A 16,099-nucleotide genomic window follows, 5' to 3' on the forward strand; every position below is an offset into this window, starting at 1 on the left:
TGCTAAGGTTCTGGGTCAAAATATTTTACAACTATCTGTTACTTCTAACTGGTCATAAGGTTTTACACGTCACACACATCTGTCAAGTTTTGCCTATGTTACATTCTCAATATAAGTTACTTGTATCCAGTGAGATTGTTTGCAATGAAATAGACTACTAAATATAGTCACTGAAGATTTCTTTTTAAGTATAACTTTTTTGTTGCCAAATTAATGATCTCCTAGCAAGGTTGATTTAGTTATTCCTCATATACTTTAACAATTTTATTTCAATACTTTTGTTTTTTTGCTTTTCTCTAATTCAATTAGTAACTAAGTAATTCTGGTTAAGAAAAAAGTACTGAGTGAATATTTTGAGAAAATGAAATAAAAATTTTGTGTGAAATTGTCATTTTCTGAAATGAGGTTAGAATAAAAATACCTTAGCATTATTAAAATTCAATCCATTGGAGTAGATATTAACCTCTACTAAAATAAATTTAAATCTTATTTTTACATAGTTTAAGATATTAGAAGACTGATAAATTATTCCCTGGTAATGAGGTATTATTAAGTTTCTAGGCATTGAGTTTTCCCCTTGGAATTCACATAGTAGCTCCTGAGTCTTTCCAGGGCACTTTTAATCTCTTTATTTCTCAATGTGTAAATCCCTGGATTTAGAAGAGGTGTAAAAACAGAGTAAAACACAGCAAGAAATTTGTCCATCGAGGTGATGCTGAGTGGCCATACATAGAGGAAGATACAGGGTCCAAAGAAGAGAACCATCACTGTGATGTGTGCACTGCATGTAGAGAGGGCCTTGGATGCACTCCTTTTTGAGCTTTTGGAGACAGTGAGAAGAATATGTGTGTAGGAGGTTAGCAACAGAAAAAAAGGAATGACAGCTACAACTCCACAGTTGACATTCATGAAAATTTCCAAATTATGGAGATCCATGCAGGCTAGCTTAACTACCAGTGGTCTGTCACAAAAAAAGCTGTCTATTTCTCTGGGGCCACAGAAGGGCAGTGGTACAATAAAAACAAGTTGACTCATGGCATGCACAATACCAATTACCCAGGCAGTCACCACTAGCCCAATGCATCTTCGCAGGCTCATAATAGTAAAATAATGAAGAGGTTTGCAGATGGCCACATAGCGGTCATAGGCCATCACCACCAGAAGTACCATCTCAAGTGCTGCAATGAATTGGGAAAAGAAGATTTGTGACATGCAGCCTACAAAGGAAATTGTCTTCTTCTTCCTGAAAATGTCTGCAATCATTTTGGGAGTGGTGTTTGTAGAAAGCCACATATCAACAAAGGACAGGTTGGCCAACAGGAAGTACATGGGAGTGTGGAGATGTGAATCAATGATGATTAAGGAAATAATTACAATATTACCAGGAACAATGATCAGGTAAAGAGTAAAAAATATTATGAAGAGCAAAACCTGAAGATTGTCTGAGTGTCCAAGTCCCAGAAGCACAAATTCAGACACCATAGAGTGATTTCCAGCATCCATTTTGTGCACTCTCTGGTCTCTGAAATAATATAGATATGGCAGTTATTGGGATGAAAAGAGGTGGGTGAATTTTAGAATTTGTTATTTATATCAAAATTTACATCAAAGAGTTTAAAGTGTAATCCTGAGAAAAACTGTCGGTGTACATGCTAGTATATGGCCCAAAGAAATTAATTCCCCAAGACTGGCTTTCAGGAGAAGAGCTTGTGATGGGACAGCTCTGCACATAATTTATTGAGAGAGTTCTGTCAGAAGAAGGAATTATGGGAGGGTGGGAATGCATGGAGCAAGGCTATGGAGTTATTATGTTGTCATCAGGAAGCTAGCAACTCTCACCTACCATAAAAAGTTCTGTGAGGACCAATGATTACTGCATTAAATAATTGTAATTTGTTCAGATAGTCATCCTTTTCATCTGAGTTCCATTTACCACTATTTGAGTTGCCTGGTATCCACTTCATTCCAAGTGTGTTAGCAATTGCCTGGCTCAGAGAGGTTTCAAAATAACTTTTATTGCAATATTTTTGGTTTCTTTATTTTATGGTAAGTTATTCTTAACTTGTTGCCTAATATATTTTAAACCCTATCATAAGTATGAATTTATCACAAAAATAAACATAGCATAAAAATTTGATAATGTGGTTCAGGCATCCACAGAGAATTTGGAATGCATCCTCTGCAGACAAGAATAAAACTCTAAAACATTATATGAATATTATCTTTAAGTAATTATACCAAACAGATATAATTCAGCTTGTCAGTTCATAAGTACAATTCATCTTGATCAATATAACCTCTTTCATTGCAGGGATGCTATTCTTAAGAAATGTATAGATTCCTTCTAGTTCTGTGTCATCCTCCTGGTTTCCCTCCAGTGGGCATATATATACCATATATGTGATCAGCAGCATGAGGTTATTTAGTAGTGATTCAACCAGATGAGTGCAAGTCCTTTGTTTCTTAAGTCTTGTTAATTTTGTTGTATCACCCTACATTTTGGATTTAACAGGGAATCAGGGAAAAACATACAATAGTGGGATCCATCAGCTGCACTGGACATTGACCAAAATGAACTAAGCAACTCAATGGCAGCAATGGGAGGGAGGGAACAAGTGGGAAAGAGGGAACAGCTAACGTTATGCAAAACAAAAGAAATGTACATATCACCCAATGTGGAAGAAATAACTGTATTGCAAAATTCATAGAACTCATAAATGTTATAGACCATGGTAGACAATTTGCTCCATGAAAGTTAGAATGTGTTTGTGACTTTAACTAAGCATCACTATCCCACAATACTGTGAAATTTGGGATATTATGTTACCACTTAATCACAATAAAAAAATTGAAAAACAAAAAAATTACTTCTTTATTAAATGGATTAGGCACACTAAAAAAAGAAAAAAGAAAAAAGAAATGTACAGAGATGAGTGCTGGTGGCTCCTACCTGTAATCTTTGTTTCTTGACAGAGAACTGAGAATTTATGGTTCAAAGCCAGAGTAAGCACAGAAGTCAGTGAGATTATTATCTCTAATTAACCAGCAAAAAGCCAGAAATAGAGGTGTGTCTCAAGTCGTAGAGCATCAGTCTTGAATAAATAGCATGAGACACTGAGTTCATGCCTGAGTATTGACAATAAAATCTGTAACAGATGTTATCTAGTTTAAAAAACATGATACAGCATTGCACTTTCTCTCAACTGCATGTAAATATCTATAACCATAGGTAGAACATCTTCTACAAAGTATCATACAACTAAATAGTTAACCAATGAGATAACCTTTAGTAGAGACAATAGATGAAAATATCATGCATTTTTTGGCATAATGGCTTGGAAGAAAAAAGATTGCATGCATCATATATTCCAATTAAAACCTATCAGGTAATAAACTCTAAAAACTCAAAGGCAATTGGAAGATTCTGACATTAAGACCTCTGAAAAAATTCTGCATATAAAGGGATGTTGAGAAATATATAGATTATATAATATCCCCTGACCTACAAAGTTTCTGACCACTCTCTATCAGTCTATTTGTGTATTTTGTACATGAAAAGGAATTATATTCATGTGCAAGCAAAATATATCTTCAAATGCTTGTGTTGAATATAAGATTAAATTATTCATTACTTATTATTTTCCTTTAAAGATGACAGTAACATTATTTACAGTAAGCTATAGGTAAATTCAAAATTCTCAATACAAATGATATTTAGTGCAAAGTGACTTTTGCTATTTCTTACTTGGAAATGTTTCAGTTTATGTGTCTCACATAACTTCCACTCTGAAATCTCCAGGGTGGCATCAAGGAAAGCTGATTAACAATGGAAACCCTTTCTTACTGTGAACAATACATTTTCCTGACATTATAAAGAGAACTCAGAACCACTGACCTGAGTAAATTCTCACAAAAGGAATTAGCTCAGACATAGATAATAATGGTCTTAACAACTTACAAATATATACATCTTTCCATAATAAAAAGGCTTTATTTAATTTCTAAAAATAGTTGTTTGATATGTCCTCCAACACATTCATGAAACCAAGAAAACTTTAATACTTTTTCAAGAGAAATTTAGCAATACAAACTTTATAAGAGAAAAGTTTAATAACTAGTTTGGTACCTGTTGACTAGCTAGTAGCAAAATCAGTATTCTAAATGTACATTAGAGAAAATTTGCTAAAAGATAAATAGGATCTTCCTTAGGGAATAATTCAACAATAATAAATCACACTTTCCTAACAAAATAAGTGTTGTTATTATTAATATGTGAGTAACTGAACATATGATATTACTTCTAATATTACTCAAAATTCTCAGAAGAATTAGCTGATTTAATGGCTTACATTTTACTTAGCCATATTTTGCCTGATCTGAAATCTTGTGAATTTGCAATAAAAGCTTTTTCTGCTTTTATTACTTCATTTGGAGAAAAAGATATTCAACTTAGCAGATATGCTGTGAATATAAACCAGAAATTTAAAAAAAAACTCCTTAAGTATTCACTAAATGCTGACAAATACAAATTATTTATCTTCCATAATGTTAAGATTTATTTTAAATTAATGTGAATTCCAAACTGTTTTGATAAAATATTTGTTGTAGTTCCAAGTATTTATGTAAGTGAAATATGTGTTAAACTTTCTTTAAAATACTATTTTCATTTAATACTAATTAACATACATATACTCAGCAGCCCTTTAGCATTTACACATGAATAGAGCATGTTGGGAATGCTGCCTGCTTTTAAGAAACTTAATATTTTCACCCTGCACTGAACTCTTTTCAGGAAGAGTTACCAATATTTTAATGGAACTTATAAGTGTCAATAGAAAATACTACTGGATCAACGTTGGATTTATTATCTGTATACAGAAGAGTTCTCAAAATGTAGGTTAAATTATGTTCCAGCATTACTAAAAGTGTAAAATTAGAAATAGGATTCAAAAATGTTCTCCTCTAAAAAGTATGTGAATAAGTAACATTTTCATATACACTCTTTCTATTAATATTTTTCATAATAACACGAAATTATATGTTTATAATTTGCAAAAGGAATTTTATCCACAGGAAATATGTTGTATTGTTAAAAACATGGACTGGATGCAGTACACATACAAGATGTTCAAGTGGATATCACTAACTCCCAATACCTTACTTCATTACCAGGTATAATGTAAAAATCTTGTCTAAATTTGTTAATCATATTGTTTCTGTGTATGTTGCAAATGATCTTTCATATATAACTCACCCAACACACAAAATATTGTCTTAAATGGGATGGATGATTTAACTAAAGATATCTGGAAGTTTCTCACTGAGTAGCCATGAAAAGAACATGATGTCAGGGAGACCTGAGAGCAGCTTGGAGGCAGGACACCAGGGGTGTCAAATATACCAAAAAAAATTCCTGTTAGAAGAGATAAAACAAGGCTTATGAATACTTTTCTGAAAATGACAGATGCTAATCAATTCTAATCTCCATGCACAATGGGCACACATGAACACAAACACAAAAATATATTAACGGTTATTTTAAAGGAGAGTCAGAGAAAAGTTGACTTACTAACAGCTTTCCTTAGGTCAGATTCTTGTTTAGTCTTCTTTTCAGAAGTGACGTGAGATGACCTCCAAGATATTAGTGACATTTTCTGTGAGGTTCTTCCATCAGCCTGAAACATATTCACCACATGAAGATGTCCTTTGGGGTTAATTTTCCTCCTGGCTAACTAACAGAACTAGAATCATAGAAGTAATTTACTGTGGACATCGCTTGGGGACTTCTTTGTTAAGTATGATTTCAACTGTTGTATAACTGGAAATTAGAGTAATGACAGAAGCAAAACCTCATATGTGGAAGAGGGAGAATGATGAAAGGGGTGATACTGATCATGATCCTTTGTATATATTAGTGGAAAGGTTGAGGTAAAAGCTCTTTCTGTGAGCTGAAGAGCTCAGGAACAGCGCCCAGGCCCAGAATTCAAGCCCCATGAAAAACCAAAAAAAGAAAAAGAAAGAAAGAAAAAGAAAAATCTCTTTGTGCAATTATTAAAGATTTAAATTTTGGGGACTGGGAAGGTGGCTCAGTGCTTGGCCTTGCATGCATGAGGCCCTGGGTTCGATTCCTCAGTACCACATAAGCAGAAAATTTCAGTAGTACTGTGACTCAAGTGGAAGAGCACAAGCCTTGAGCTGAGAGCTTAGGGATATCATCCAGGCCGAGAGTTCAGTCCTCATGACCAAAAACAACAGCAACAACAAAAAGATTTAAATTTTTAAATAAAAATTTAAGTTTTAATTTATTTCTTGTTTAACAATGATAAGATGATGTATTCAGAAGGACAAATCACATCCCGTGTAATATGCTCACCACCAGAAGCCTCTGAGTAGCTTAATGTGTATCATGTTCTTACAAGTAGACAGATAATTTTGGTCATCTAGATGTTAAATTATTAATATATCCTTAGAATTGGGATAATTGTGTTTATTCTTTCTCTCCTTTCCTCTCTCCTTCCCTTCTTTCCTTCTTTCCTTCTTTCCCTCTTTCCTTCCTTCCCCCTCATCCTCTTTAATTTTTTTCTTCTTGCCTTATTCTTCCACCTCTTTTGTTCTGCTCAGTACTGAAGCTTGACTTCAGAAGACTTGAACATATTTGCTTTGTTTGCCTTTCTTGCTCATGGCTAAAATTTTGCCGTTTATGCTACTCCCCTGGATCAGCTTTTGATTGAAACTAATTGGAAATGGAGTTTCAAGGACTTTCATGTTCAGGATGAGATCCTCCAGATCTCATCCTACTGAGTAGCTAGTGTTTCATGACTGAGTCATCTCCAACCTGCAAATTTCATCTTTTCCTATATCTAGAAGCTTTTGTCTTTCCATAACTAATTTAAGAATTTCTATTTTAGTTCTGAATTAGGCTGTGATAAAGCAGGTACAGGAGTCCGAGGAAGATGGCATAGGAGAAGTTGGAGGCTAAAAAATCTCTTGCATAGAAAGCAGTTTTACTGTTCTAGTGAATACTCATAGCCTGCAGAATCACACTAATTGTGCCATCACAGTACAGTGAGTTTGGCCAGAGAGGGAAAATCTAGACAAGGAGACAGATCTGAGCACTTGCCAGTAGCTGTGGCAGCAGCGGATGCAGATGTTGCAGCAGCAGCAGTGGCCATAACCACAGTACATACAACAGAGAGAGTCCAGGAAAAGGTGCCAGAGGCAGCGGGCGAGCAGATTCTACTCAACACCAGCAAGAACTGACAAGAAGCAGATATCTTCTTCCTGTAGATTGCAGACCAGAGACGGCCCAGGAATCAAGACTGTGGCAAGAGTAGAACCATAACATCCTCACTCCTTATCAGGGAGTAGAGGAGGGAAGGCCACCCCTCCCCCACCACCAGAGATCTCCATCTTTGATACTGACAAAGGCCCAGCTGAGCAATTAGCTTGGACTCAGGCCTTGGAAGAAAACAAAAGTCATTTAGCAAGTCACAGAAACCTGACTTGACCTGCCAGGTTCAGCTACACCCAGGGGAAAGTCACCCCTCCCAGGCAGCATCAGAATACACCTTTTGCTCTGCAGCACATGGAATATTTTCCAAAATAGACCATATTTTAGGTCACAAAGCAACCTGTCCAAATTCAAAAACATTGAAGTTATACCCTGCATTCTCTCAGACCAAAAGGGAATAATATTAAAACTCAACACCAAAGCCACCAAAGAAAGTTCTGTAACACATCAAGGCTGAACAACACACTGTTCAGCCACCAGTGGATCATGGAAGAGATTAGAAAGGAAATTCAATTGTTTATGATATTCAACAAAAATGAAGACACAAATTACCGGCTCCTCTGAGTCACAGTAAAGGCAGTACTCAGAGGCAAGTTTATAAGTCTGAGTTGCTACATCAACAAATTGGAGAGATCTGAAACCAACAATTTAATGAGATATCTGAGCCTCCTTGAAAAAGAGCAGCAAGATAAACCCCAAGCCAGTAGACAGAAAGAAATAATTAAAATTAAATAGAATTAAATGAATTAGAATCCAAAAATAACATAGAAAGAATCACCAAACATACAGTTGGTTCTTCGAAAAAAATAACAAAATTGACAGACCCTTAGCAAATCTTATCAGAAAAAGAAGAGAACACAAAAATAAATAAACTCAGAGATGAGAATGTAAACACCACCACAGAAACAACCAAGAATCAGAACGTTATAAGGGAATACTTCTCAAAACTTTATGTTGATAAGTTTGAGAACTTGGCAAAAATGGACCTTTTCCTAGCAAATATTGACATGCCAAAACTAAATCAAGATGAGTTAAACCATCTTGCAGGCCCATAACAAGCATTGAACTGGAAACAGCAATAAGAGACTTCCCATCTAAGAAAAGCCCAGGACCACATGGTTTTACAGCAGAATTCTACAAGGCCTTCAAAGCAGAGCTCACACCAACACTCGTTCAACTCTTCAATGAAATTGAAAGAGAAAGTTCACTACCGAACTCATTCTATGAAGCCATCATAACCCTCATCCAAAAACAAGGCAGGGACTCATCAAAGAAAGAGAACTCTAGACCCATTACTTTGATGAACATTGATGCAAAACTTCTCAACAAAATTTTGGCCAATTGACTTCAACAATTCATCCAAAAAATCATACACCACGATCAAACAGCATTCATTTCAGGGATGCAAAGCTGGATCAATATATGCAAATTAATTAATACAATACATCACATCAAGAAGAGCAAGGATAAGAACCACATGGTTATCCCAATAGATGCAGATAAAGCATTTGACAAGATCCAACACCCCTTTATGATGAAGACTCTGGAAAAATTAGGAAGCCATGGAACATTCCTCAATACAATAAAGGCTGTATATGACAAACCTACAACCAGCATTATACTCAATGGTGAAAAACTAAAGCCATTTCCACTAAACTAAGGAACGAGACAAGGATGTCCTCTCTCTCCACTTCTCTTCAGTCTAGTATTAGAATGCCTAGCTACCCCAATAAGAAAAGATGCAAAAATAAAGGGATCCAAATAGGGAAAGATGAAGTAAAACTGTCCCTCTTTGCAGATGACATGATCTTGTATTTAAAGAATCCCACAGACTACACTCCTAAATTACTCAAGCTGATTGAAAACTTTGGCAAAGTAGCAGGGTACAAAATTAACTCTCAAAAATCAATGGTTTGTCTGTATGTCAACAATGAGAAAAGTGTGGCTGAAATTAGGAAAGCAACTCCATTCACAATAGCACCACAAAAAAAAACAAGATACCTAGGAATTAACTTAACCAAAGAAGTGAAGGACCTCTAAGATGACAACTTTAAAAACCTGAAAAAGGAAACCTAAACAGAACCTAGAAAGTGGCAAAAAAACTCCCATGCTCCTGGATTGGAAAGATCAGCATGGTGAAAATGGCAATACTCCTCAAGGTTATCTACAAATTCAATGCAATACCTATCAATATTCCAATATAATTTTTAAAGAAAATAGAAGAGGCAATCCAAAATTCATATGGAAAAATAAAAGACCCCGAATAGCAAAAATGCCCCTTAACAGAAAAAGCAGTGCTGGAGGATATCAATTCCAAATTTCAAACTATACTATAAAGCCATAGTAATCAAAACAGCTTTGTACTGGCACAAGAACAAACCTCATGATCAATGGAATTGAATTAAAACCAGAAATGAACCTAAAGACCCACAGGCATCTAATCTTCAATATGGAAGCTAAAAATGTAGAATGGAAGCAAGACAGCCTCTTCAGTAAATGGTGCTGGCAAACTAGTTAACTATTTGTAGAAAAATAATGCTAGATTCTTATATATCACTGTGCACCAGAATCAACTCCAAATGCTTCAAAGACCTCAGAGTCAAAGCAGACACTCTGAAAACTTTACAGGATGGAATAGAAGAAACCCTAGGTCTCTTTGCCGCAGGCCTGAAATTTTCTTAATAGAGACCCAGAAACACAACAAATCAAAGAAAGGTTAGACAAATGGGATTGCATAAAGCTGCAGAGCTTCTGCATGGCAAAGGATATAGCTAGCAACCTCAATAGAAAGCCCACAGATTGGGAGAAGATGTTCACTAGCTATATAACAGTCAAGGGTCTCATATCTAAAATATACTTGGAACTCAAAAAATTAAATCCCCCAATAACAAATCCTCAAAAAAACAACTGCCCAAAAAATAAGTGGGCTAAAGACTTAAAGAGAAACCTCTCTGAAGTGGAAAGAAGGATGGCCAATAGACACATAAAGAAATGCTCAATGTCCCTAGTCATAAAAGAAATGCAAATCAAAACAACATTGAGATACCACCTCACCCCAGTTAGAATGGCTATAATCAAGAACTCTAATAACAACAGATGCTGGAGGGGATGTGGACAGAAGGGAACCTTATTTCATTGTTGGTGGGAGTGTAAACTTGTTCAATCACTTTGGAAAGTAGTATGGAGATTCCTCAAAAGAATCCACATAGACCCAGCAACCCCACTTTTGGGCATTTACCCAAATGTTCACAAACAAGACCACACTAATGCTACCAGCACAACTATGTTTATTGCAGCATCATTTACCATAGCTAAGATCTGGAACCAACCCAGATGCCCCTCAGTAGATGAATGGATCAAGAAAATGTGGTATATATACAAAATGGAATTCTATGCCTCCATCAGAAAAAATGGCATTGCCCCATTTGTTAGGAAAAGGAAAGGCTTGGAAAAACTTATATTAAGTGAAGTAAGCCAAGCCCAAAGGAACATAGGTCCCATGGTTTCCCTTATTTGCAATATCTAGTATATGTATGAGTCAAGCAGAAAAGGTCAGATAAGGTGATGTTAGGAAAATGAACCCTAAGATATGTATTTTAAATGGTTTTTTTCTTTCATGCATTTGTTTCTAATGCAATTATAAGATTATTTCTTTGTTGCTTTGTATGTCCCTCCCCCACAGTATAACCCCTGCTCTGCAGACTTTAAGCAGAGGAGCACCCAAAAACTGAAGAAATCACACAACACTAGATCCACAGAAAGTTAGGAGGGAATCCAGTGAACAGCTCCCCCCAACCCGCCCCTCCCCCAGGGCAGCTATGGGGGAACGAACTAACTCAGCAATATGGCCATTACAATCACCAGAAATTGGCACCACCAGGTAAGGCCCCAAAGTCAGCCCTTGACTACAGTGCTGCGGGGATTCCCGTGGGCCCCTGCCAGCCCCACACAAAGCTGCCAGGAAATCACAGCCTCAGCCAATCCATCGTTCTAAGCTCTATGGGCCAAGCATCCTGCTGACTGAGCACTCAGCTGGGACCTGCTTCCTCCCTGTTGTCACCCAGTCTCTTGCAGCAAAGGCACCACCAAGCTGCTACAGACATCTCTGCAGATGCACCTAGCAGCCTCAAGCAGCCACCCCCGAGGCTGCCTGCCACCAGCCGGCCACCTCCCACCTCTTCTGCTGCAGAGCAGCACAGATCCCACACCAGCCAGCTGCATGAACCTCCACCTGGCTCCCCAGCACCAGTTCCCCATATTACCACAAAGAAGACTCTTCAGCATCAGCAGAGCCACACACCCCCAGCTGCACCTGCCAACAACCAGACCTTCTGACTGAGAACCTGCCAACTCCATCCTACCATCCACAGCACAGGCTCTGTGGTCCAGCACAGCACCAGCTACAGACCTCACCTGAGAGTGGGACTATAGATAGCAGGCAGCCTCCCCCATCAACAGGCTATCTGCTCCCAACCAAGCCACGAGAAAAGTGGACGAGAACAAGGCATACAAGGTTCTATCAGGAATCTGCTCTGAGGACTATGGGGAGACTAAAGTTCCCCCAAAGAACCTGAAAAACCCATTCTTCAGTTTTTTGTTCTTGTTTTTCTTTTGTTTTGTTTTGTTAGTTTTTAATCTCTGATCATTTGTTGCTTGTTTATATTTCTATGTGTTACTTATGTGTATTGTGATTTAGGATTTGCTATTCCACTTAAAGCTTCTATTTTTCATTATTATTTGATTTTCTACCACTTTCCAATTTCCTAATTTGCAAGGTTATTTTTCCTTTTCTTTTTCCTTTTCTTCTTTCTTTTCCTCTCACTCTCCCCTTTTCCTTTCTCTACACATTATACTACTACTCCATCGGAACTACCCTCCCTAGTTCTATACAGAACGTAAAGCTTCATTCTATGTGTGTAAACAATAATTACAGGAGTTAACTTAGATTAAGCGACTCTCCAATAATATCTGGATAATCTTTCTCTAATCTCAGAAAGTCTCCCAAATATACTTATATATAATTTATTTTTCTTACCTTCATCTCTATCTCTAAGCTACTCCCTATATAACCTTTCTTTGAGTTCTTTTCCACCTCTTACACTCAGTAACAAGGTTTTCATTCTCCTCCTACTACAAATACCCCTCCCCAAGTATTCTTACACCTCTACTATCATTATACCCAAGTCTTCTTGTGAACTTGAACTCATATCTCTCCAATCCTAACCCTTCACTTCTCCATCTGCACCAGCTCATTGATCCCTAATGGTTTGTATCTGACCCAACTTACAGTTGGTCCTATATTTGACTACAAAATTGATTCCATTTGACTATTTTGAGTACAAGGGGCCTACCTGGTTAATTCTAAGGAGCAGACTACTTATCAACCAAACCCAGGTTGTCTCAAAAGTTACAACTATATATAATCTCTACCCCAAAGCTGCAATATCCTTCTCTAAGCAAAGAAAAAGAGAGCTAAATAGGAAAACACCTACACATTACTTTGAAACCCTAAGATCTACATGACTCCAGGTTGGCTCTGGTCCAAAAAAAATGACTGTCCTACTGTTGTACCAGTGTGGTTCTTGTCTCCAAATGGGTAGAACTAACAGTAGAAACACAAGAAACATGGCCAATCAACAAACACCAACACCATCTCCACATAAACAAGCTACAGAGCAGTCCCAGAATAAACTAGAGGGCAATGCTCAAGATAGATTAAAAGCATGGCTGGTAAACCTGCTGAATGAAAAATTGGACACCCTACGTATAGTTATCACAGAACGCAATGAGGCCAGCCAGAAGCTAATAGATGATTTTATGGCCTCCACAAATAAAAAGATAAAGGAACTCCAGCAGAGGGAGAAAAAAGCTAATGAAAAGATCAGAACCAAGATTAAGGAGTGGAAAGAAAATCTGAGAACCAACTCCAGGAGGTAAGGCAATCTATTCAAGACTTAAAAAAAACTCAATAAGGAGCTTGCCATCATTAAAAAAGACCAGCAAGAAGCAAAGGTGATAGACACCGAGGTAAAAAGCCTTCACAATAGAATGGAGGAGGCCGAAGAAAGAATATTGGACTCTGAAGACAGTTTAGACTCCATTAAAAAAGGGCACACAATTATTCATGACAAAACTAAGAAGCAAGACAGATCACTGCAGGAAACACAGGATACATTCAGGAAACCTAATTTGAGAATAATAGGTATAAAACAGGGCCTGGAGAAGGAAGCAAATAGATTACGAAGTATATTCAGCAGAATCCTACCAGAGAACTGCCCAAATATAAAAAGGACAGGCCCATCCATATACAAGAAGCTTTTAGAACCCTAAATAGACCAGACCAGAGCAGGTCATCCCACCACCACATTATAATCCATACCAGCTCAATAGCCACTAAAGAAAGAATTCTTAAAGTTGTCAGGGAGAAGAGAACAATCACATATAAAGGTAACCCAATCAGAATCACCTCAGACTTCTCAGCAGACACCATAAAAGCAAGGATGGCCTGGAAAGAGGTGTGTCATGCCTTAAAGTCAAATAATTACCAACCAAGAATAATATACCCAGACAAGCTCTCATTCCTACCAGGACAAATAAAAACCTCCACAGCAAGGAAAATCTGAAGCAATATATCTCTACCAAACCAGCTCTCCAAAAAATCCTCAAAGATATTCTACATATAGAAATCCAACAAGAACAGAATGCAGCAATGAAGCAGTCCACAAACAGAGAAGTATGTGATCACAAGAACAGCCAAGGCACAGTTTCCCCCCAAAATATGGATAAAAACATACGGGCAGACAAACACCTCTCAGTCCTAACCCTTAACATGAATGGTCTTAACTCTGCAATTGAACAACTTAGATTGTCCAGATGGATCGAAAAGCAAGATCCTTCTATCTGCTGTCTTCAAGAGACACACCTTGCCCACAAAAATACACATATTCTAAAAAAATAAAAAATTAAAATAAAAAAAACATTTTGAAAGTGAAGGGCTGGAATAAAATACATCAAGCAAATGGCTCCCATAAACAGGATGGGGTTGGAATCCTAATATCACATAAAATAGACTTCAAATTAAAATCAATGAGAATGGATAAAGAAGGTCACTAATACTAATTAAAGGATCTCTCTTTCAGGAGGATATTATGATTCTAAACATGTACTCACCAAATAACGGAGCACCGAAATTTATCCAAGAATCTCTACTTTCCCTCAAACTTCACACAGATCCGAAGATATTAATTGTGGGAGACTTTAATACACCACTATCACCACTAGATAGATCAACCCGGCAAAAACTCAACAGAGAAACTTTGGATCTTAAAATCTGCATAGATCAACTAAACAACAGACAGCAGCATCAGATTACAGATTCTTCTCAGCAGTACATGGAACATTCTCCAAAACAGACCACATTCTAGACCACAAAACGAATCTGTCTAAATTCAGAAACATCGAACTTATACCCTGCATTCTCTCAGACCACAAGGGAATTAAATTAGAATTCTACACCAAAAGCCACCAAAGGAAATCCTGTAACACATCGAGGTTGACCAACACACTGTTGAACCACCAGTGGATCATGGAAAAGATTAGAAAGGAAACTCAAATGTTCATGATATTCAACAAAAATGATCACACAAATTACCAGCTCCTCTGGGACACAGCAAAGGCAGTACTCAGAGGCAAGTTTATAGCTCTGAGTTCTTACATCAACAAATTGGAAAGATCTGAAAGCAATAATTTAATGAGGCTCCTAAAGCCCCTTGAACAACAAGCTAAACCCCAATACAGTAAACGGAAACAAATAATTAAAATTAAATCCGAATTAAATGAATTAGAGTCTCAAAAAAGCTATAGAAAAAATTAACAAAACAAAGAGTTGGTTCTTTGAAAAAATTAATAAAATTGACAGACTCTTAGTAAATCTGATGAGGAAAAAAAAAGAGAACACACCCAAATAAACAAACTCACAAATATCACTACAGAAACAGCCAAGATTCAGAATATAATAAGGGGATAGTTCTCAAAACTTTATGCTAATAAGTTTGAGAATCTGAAAGATATGGAAAAATTTCTAGCAAATATTGACATGCCGAAACTAAACCAAGATTATTTAAACCAACTTAACAGACCCATACCAAGCATCAAAATAAAAGCAGCAATAAAAGTCCTCCAGCCCAAGAAAAGTCCAGGACCAGATGGATTTACAGCTGAATTCTACAAGGCCTTCAAAGCAGAACTCACACCAATACTCCTTCATCTCTTTAATGAAATTGAAAGCAAAAATTCACTACCACACTTTTTTTTATGAAGCCAGCACAACCCTCATCCCAAAACCAAGCAGAGAAAGATGAATATCGAAGCAAAAGTTCTCAATCGACTTCAACAACTGCTCAAAAGAATCATACACCACGATCAAACAGGATTCATTTCAGGGATGCAAAGCTTGTTCAATATATGCAAATCAATTAATATAATCCATCACATCAACAAGAATAAGGATAAGAACCACATGGTTATCTCAATAGATGAAGAAAAAGCATTTGACAAGATACAACACCCCTTTATGATGAATGCTCTGGAAAAACTAGGAATCCAGGGAACATTCCTCAATATAATAAAGGGTATATATGACAAACCTACAGCCAGCATTATACTTAATGGTGAAAATTAAAGCCATTTCCTCTAAATTCAGGAACAAGACAAGGATGTCCCACTCCTCTTCAACCTAGTATCAAAATGCCTAGCTAAGGCAATAAGACAAGATGCAGATATAAAGGGGATCAAAATAGGGAAGGATGA

At 36.9% G+C, this 16,099-nt stretch overlaps 1 protein-coding gene across 1 annotated transcript; it reads right to left on the bottom strand.

The window, feature by feature from the left end:
- Nucleotides 1-549: 549 nt before the first annotated feature.
- On the bottom strand, nt 550-1,506 carry LOC138840800 (olfactory receptor 4F4-like). Its single transcript, XM_070041544.1, has one exon. It carries the CDS (start codon nt 1,501-1,503, stop codon nt 550-552), a length of 954 nt encoding a protein of 317 aa, XP_069897645.1. The 5' UTR covers nt 1,504-1,506.
- Between the last annotated feature and the right edge of the window lie 14,593 nt (nt 1,507-16,099).

This window comes from Dipodomys merriami, unplaced genomic scaffold (genome assembly GCF_024711535.1).
Source record: "Dipodomys merriami isolate MVZ:Mamm:240054 unplaced genomic scaffold, mDipMer1.0.p SCAF_1, whole genome shotgun sequence".
NCBI classification, from domain to species: Eukaryota; Metazoa; Chordata; class Mammalia; order Rodentia; family Heteromyidae; genus Dipodomys; species Dipodomys merriami.

What these genes read in the sequence shown, in the direction of transcription:
- LOC138840800 (XM_070041544.1), bottom strand. Translation starts at nt 1,503, where the DNA reads ATGGATGCTGGAAATCACTCTATGGTGTCTGAATTTGTGCTTCTGGGA.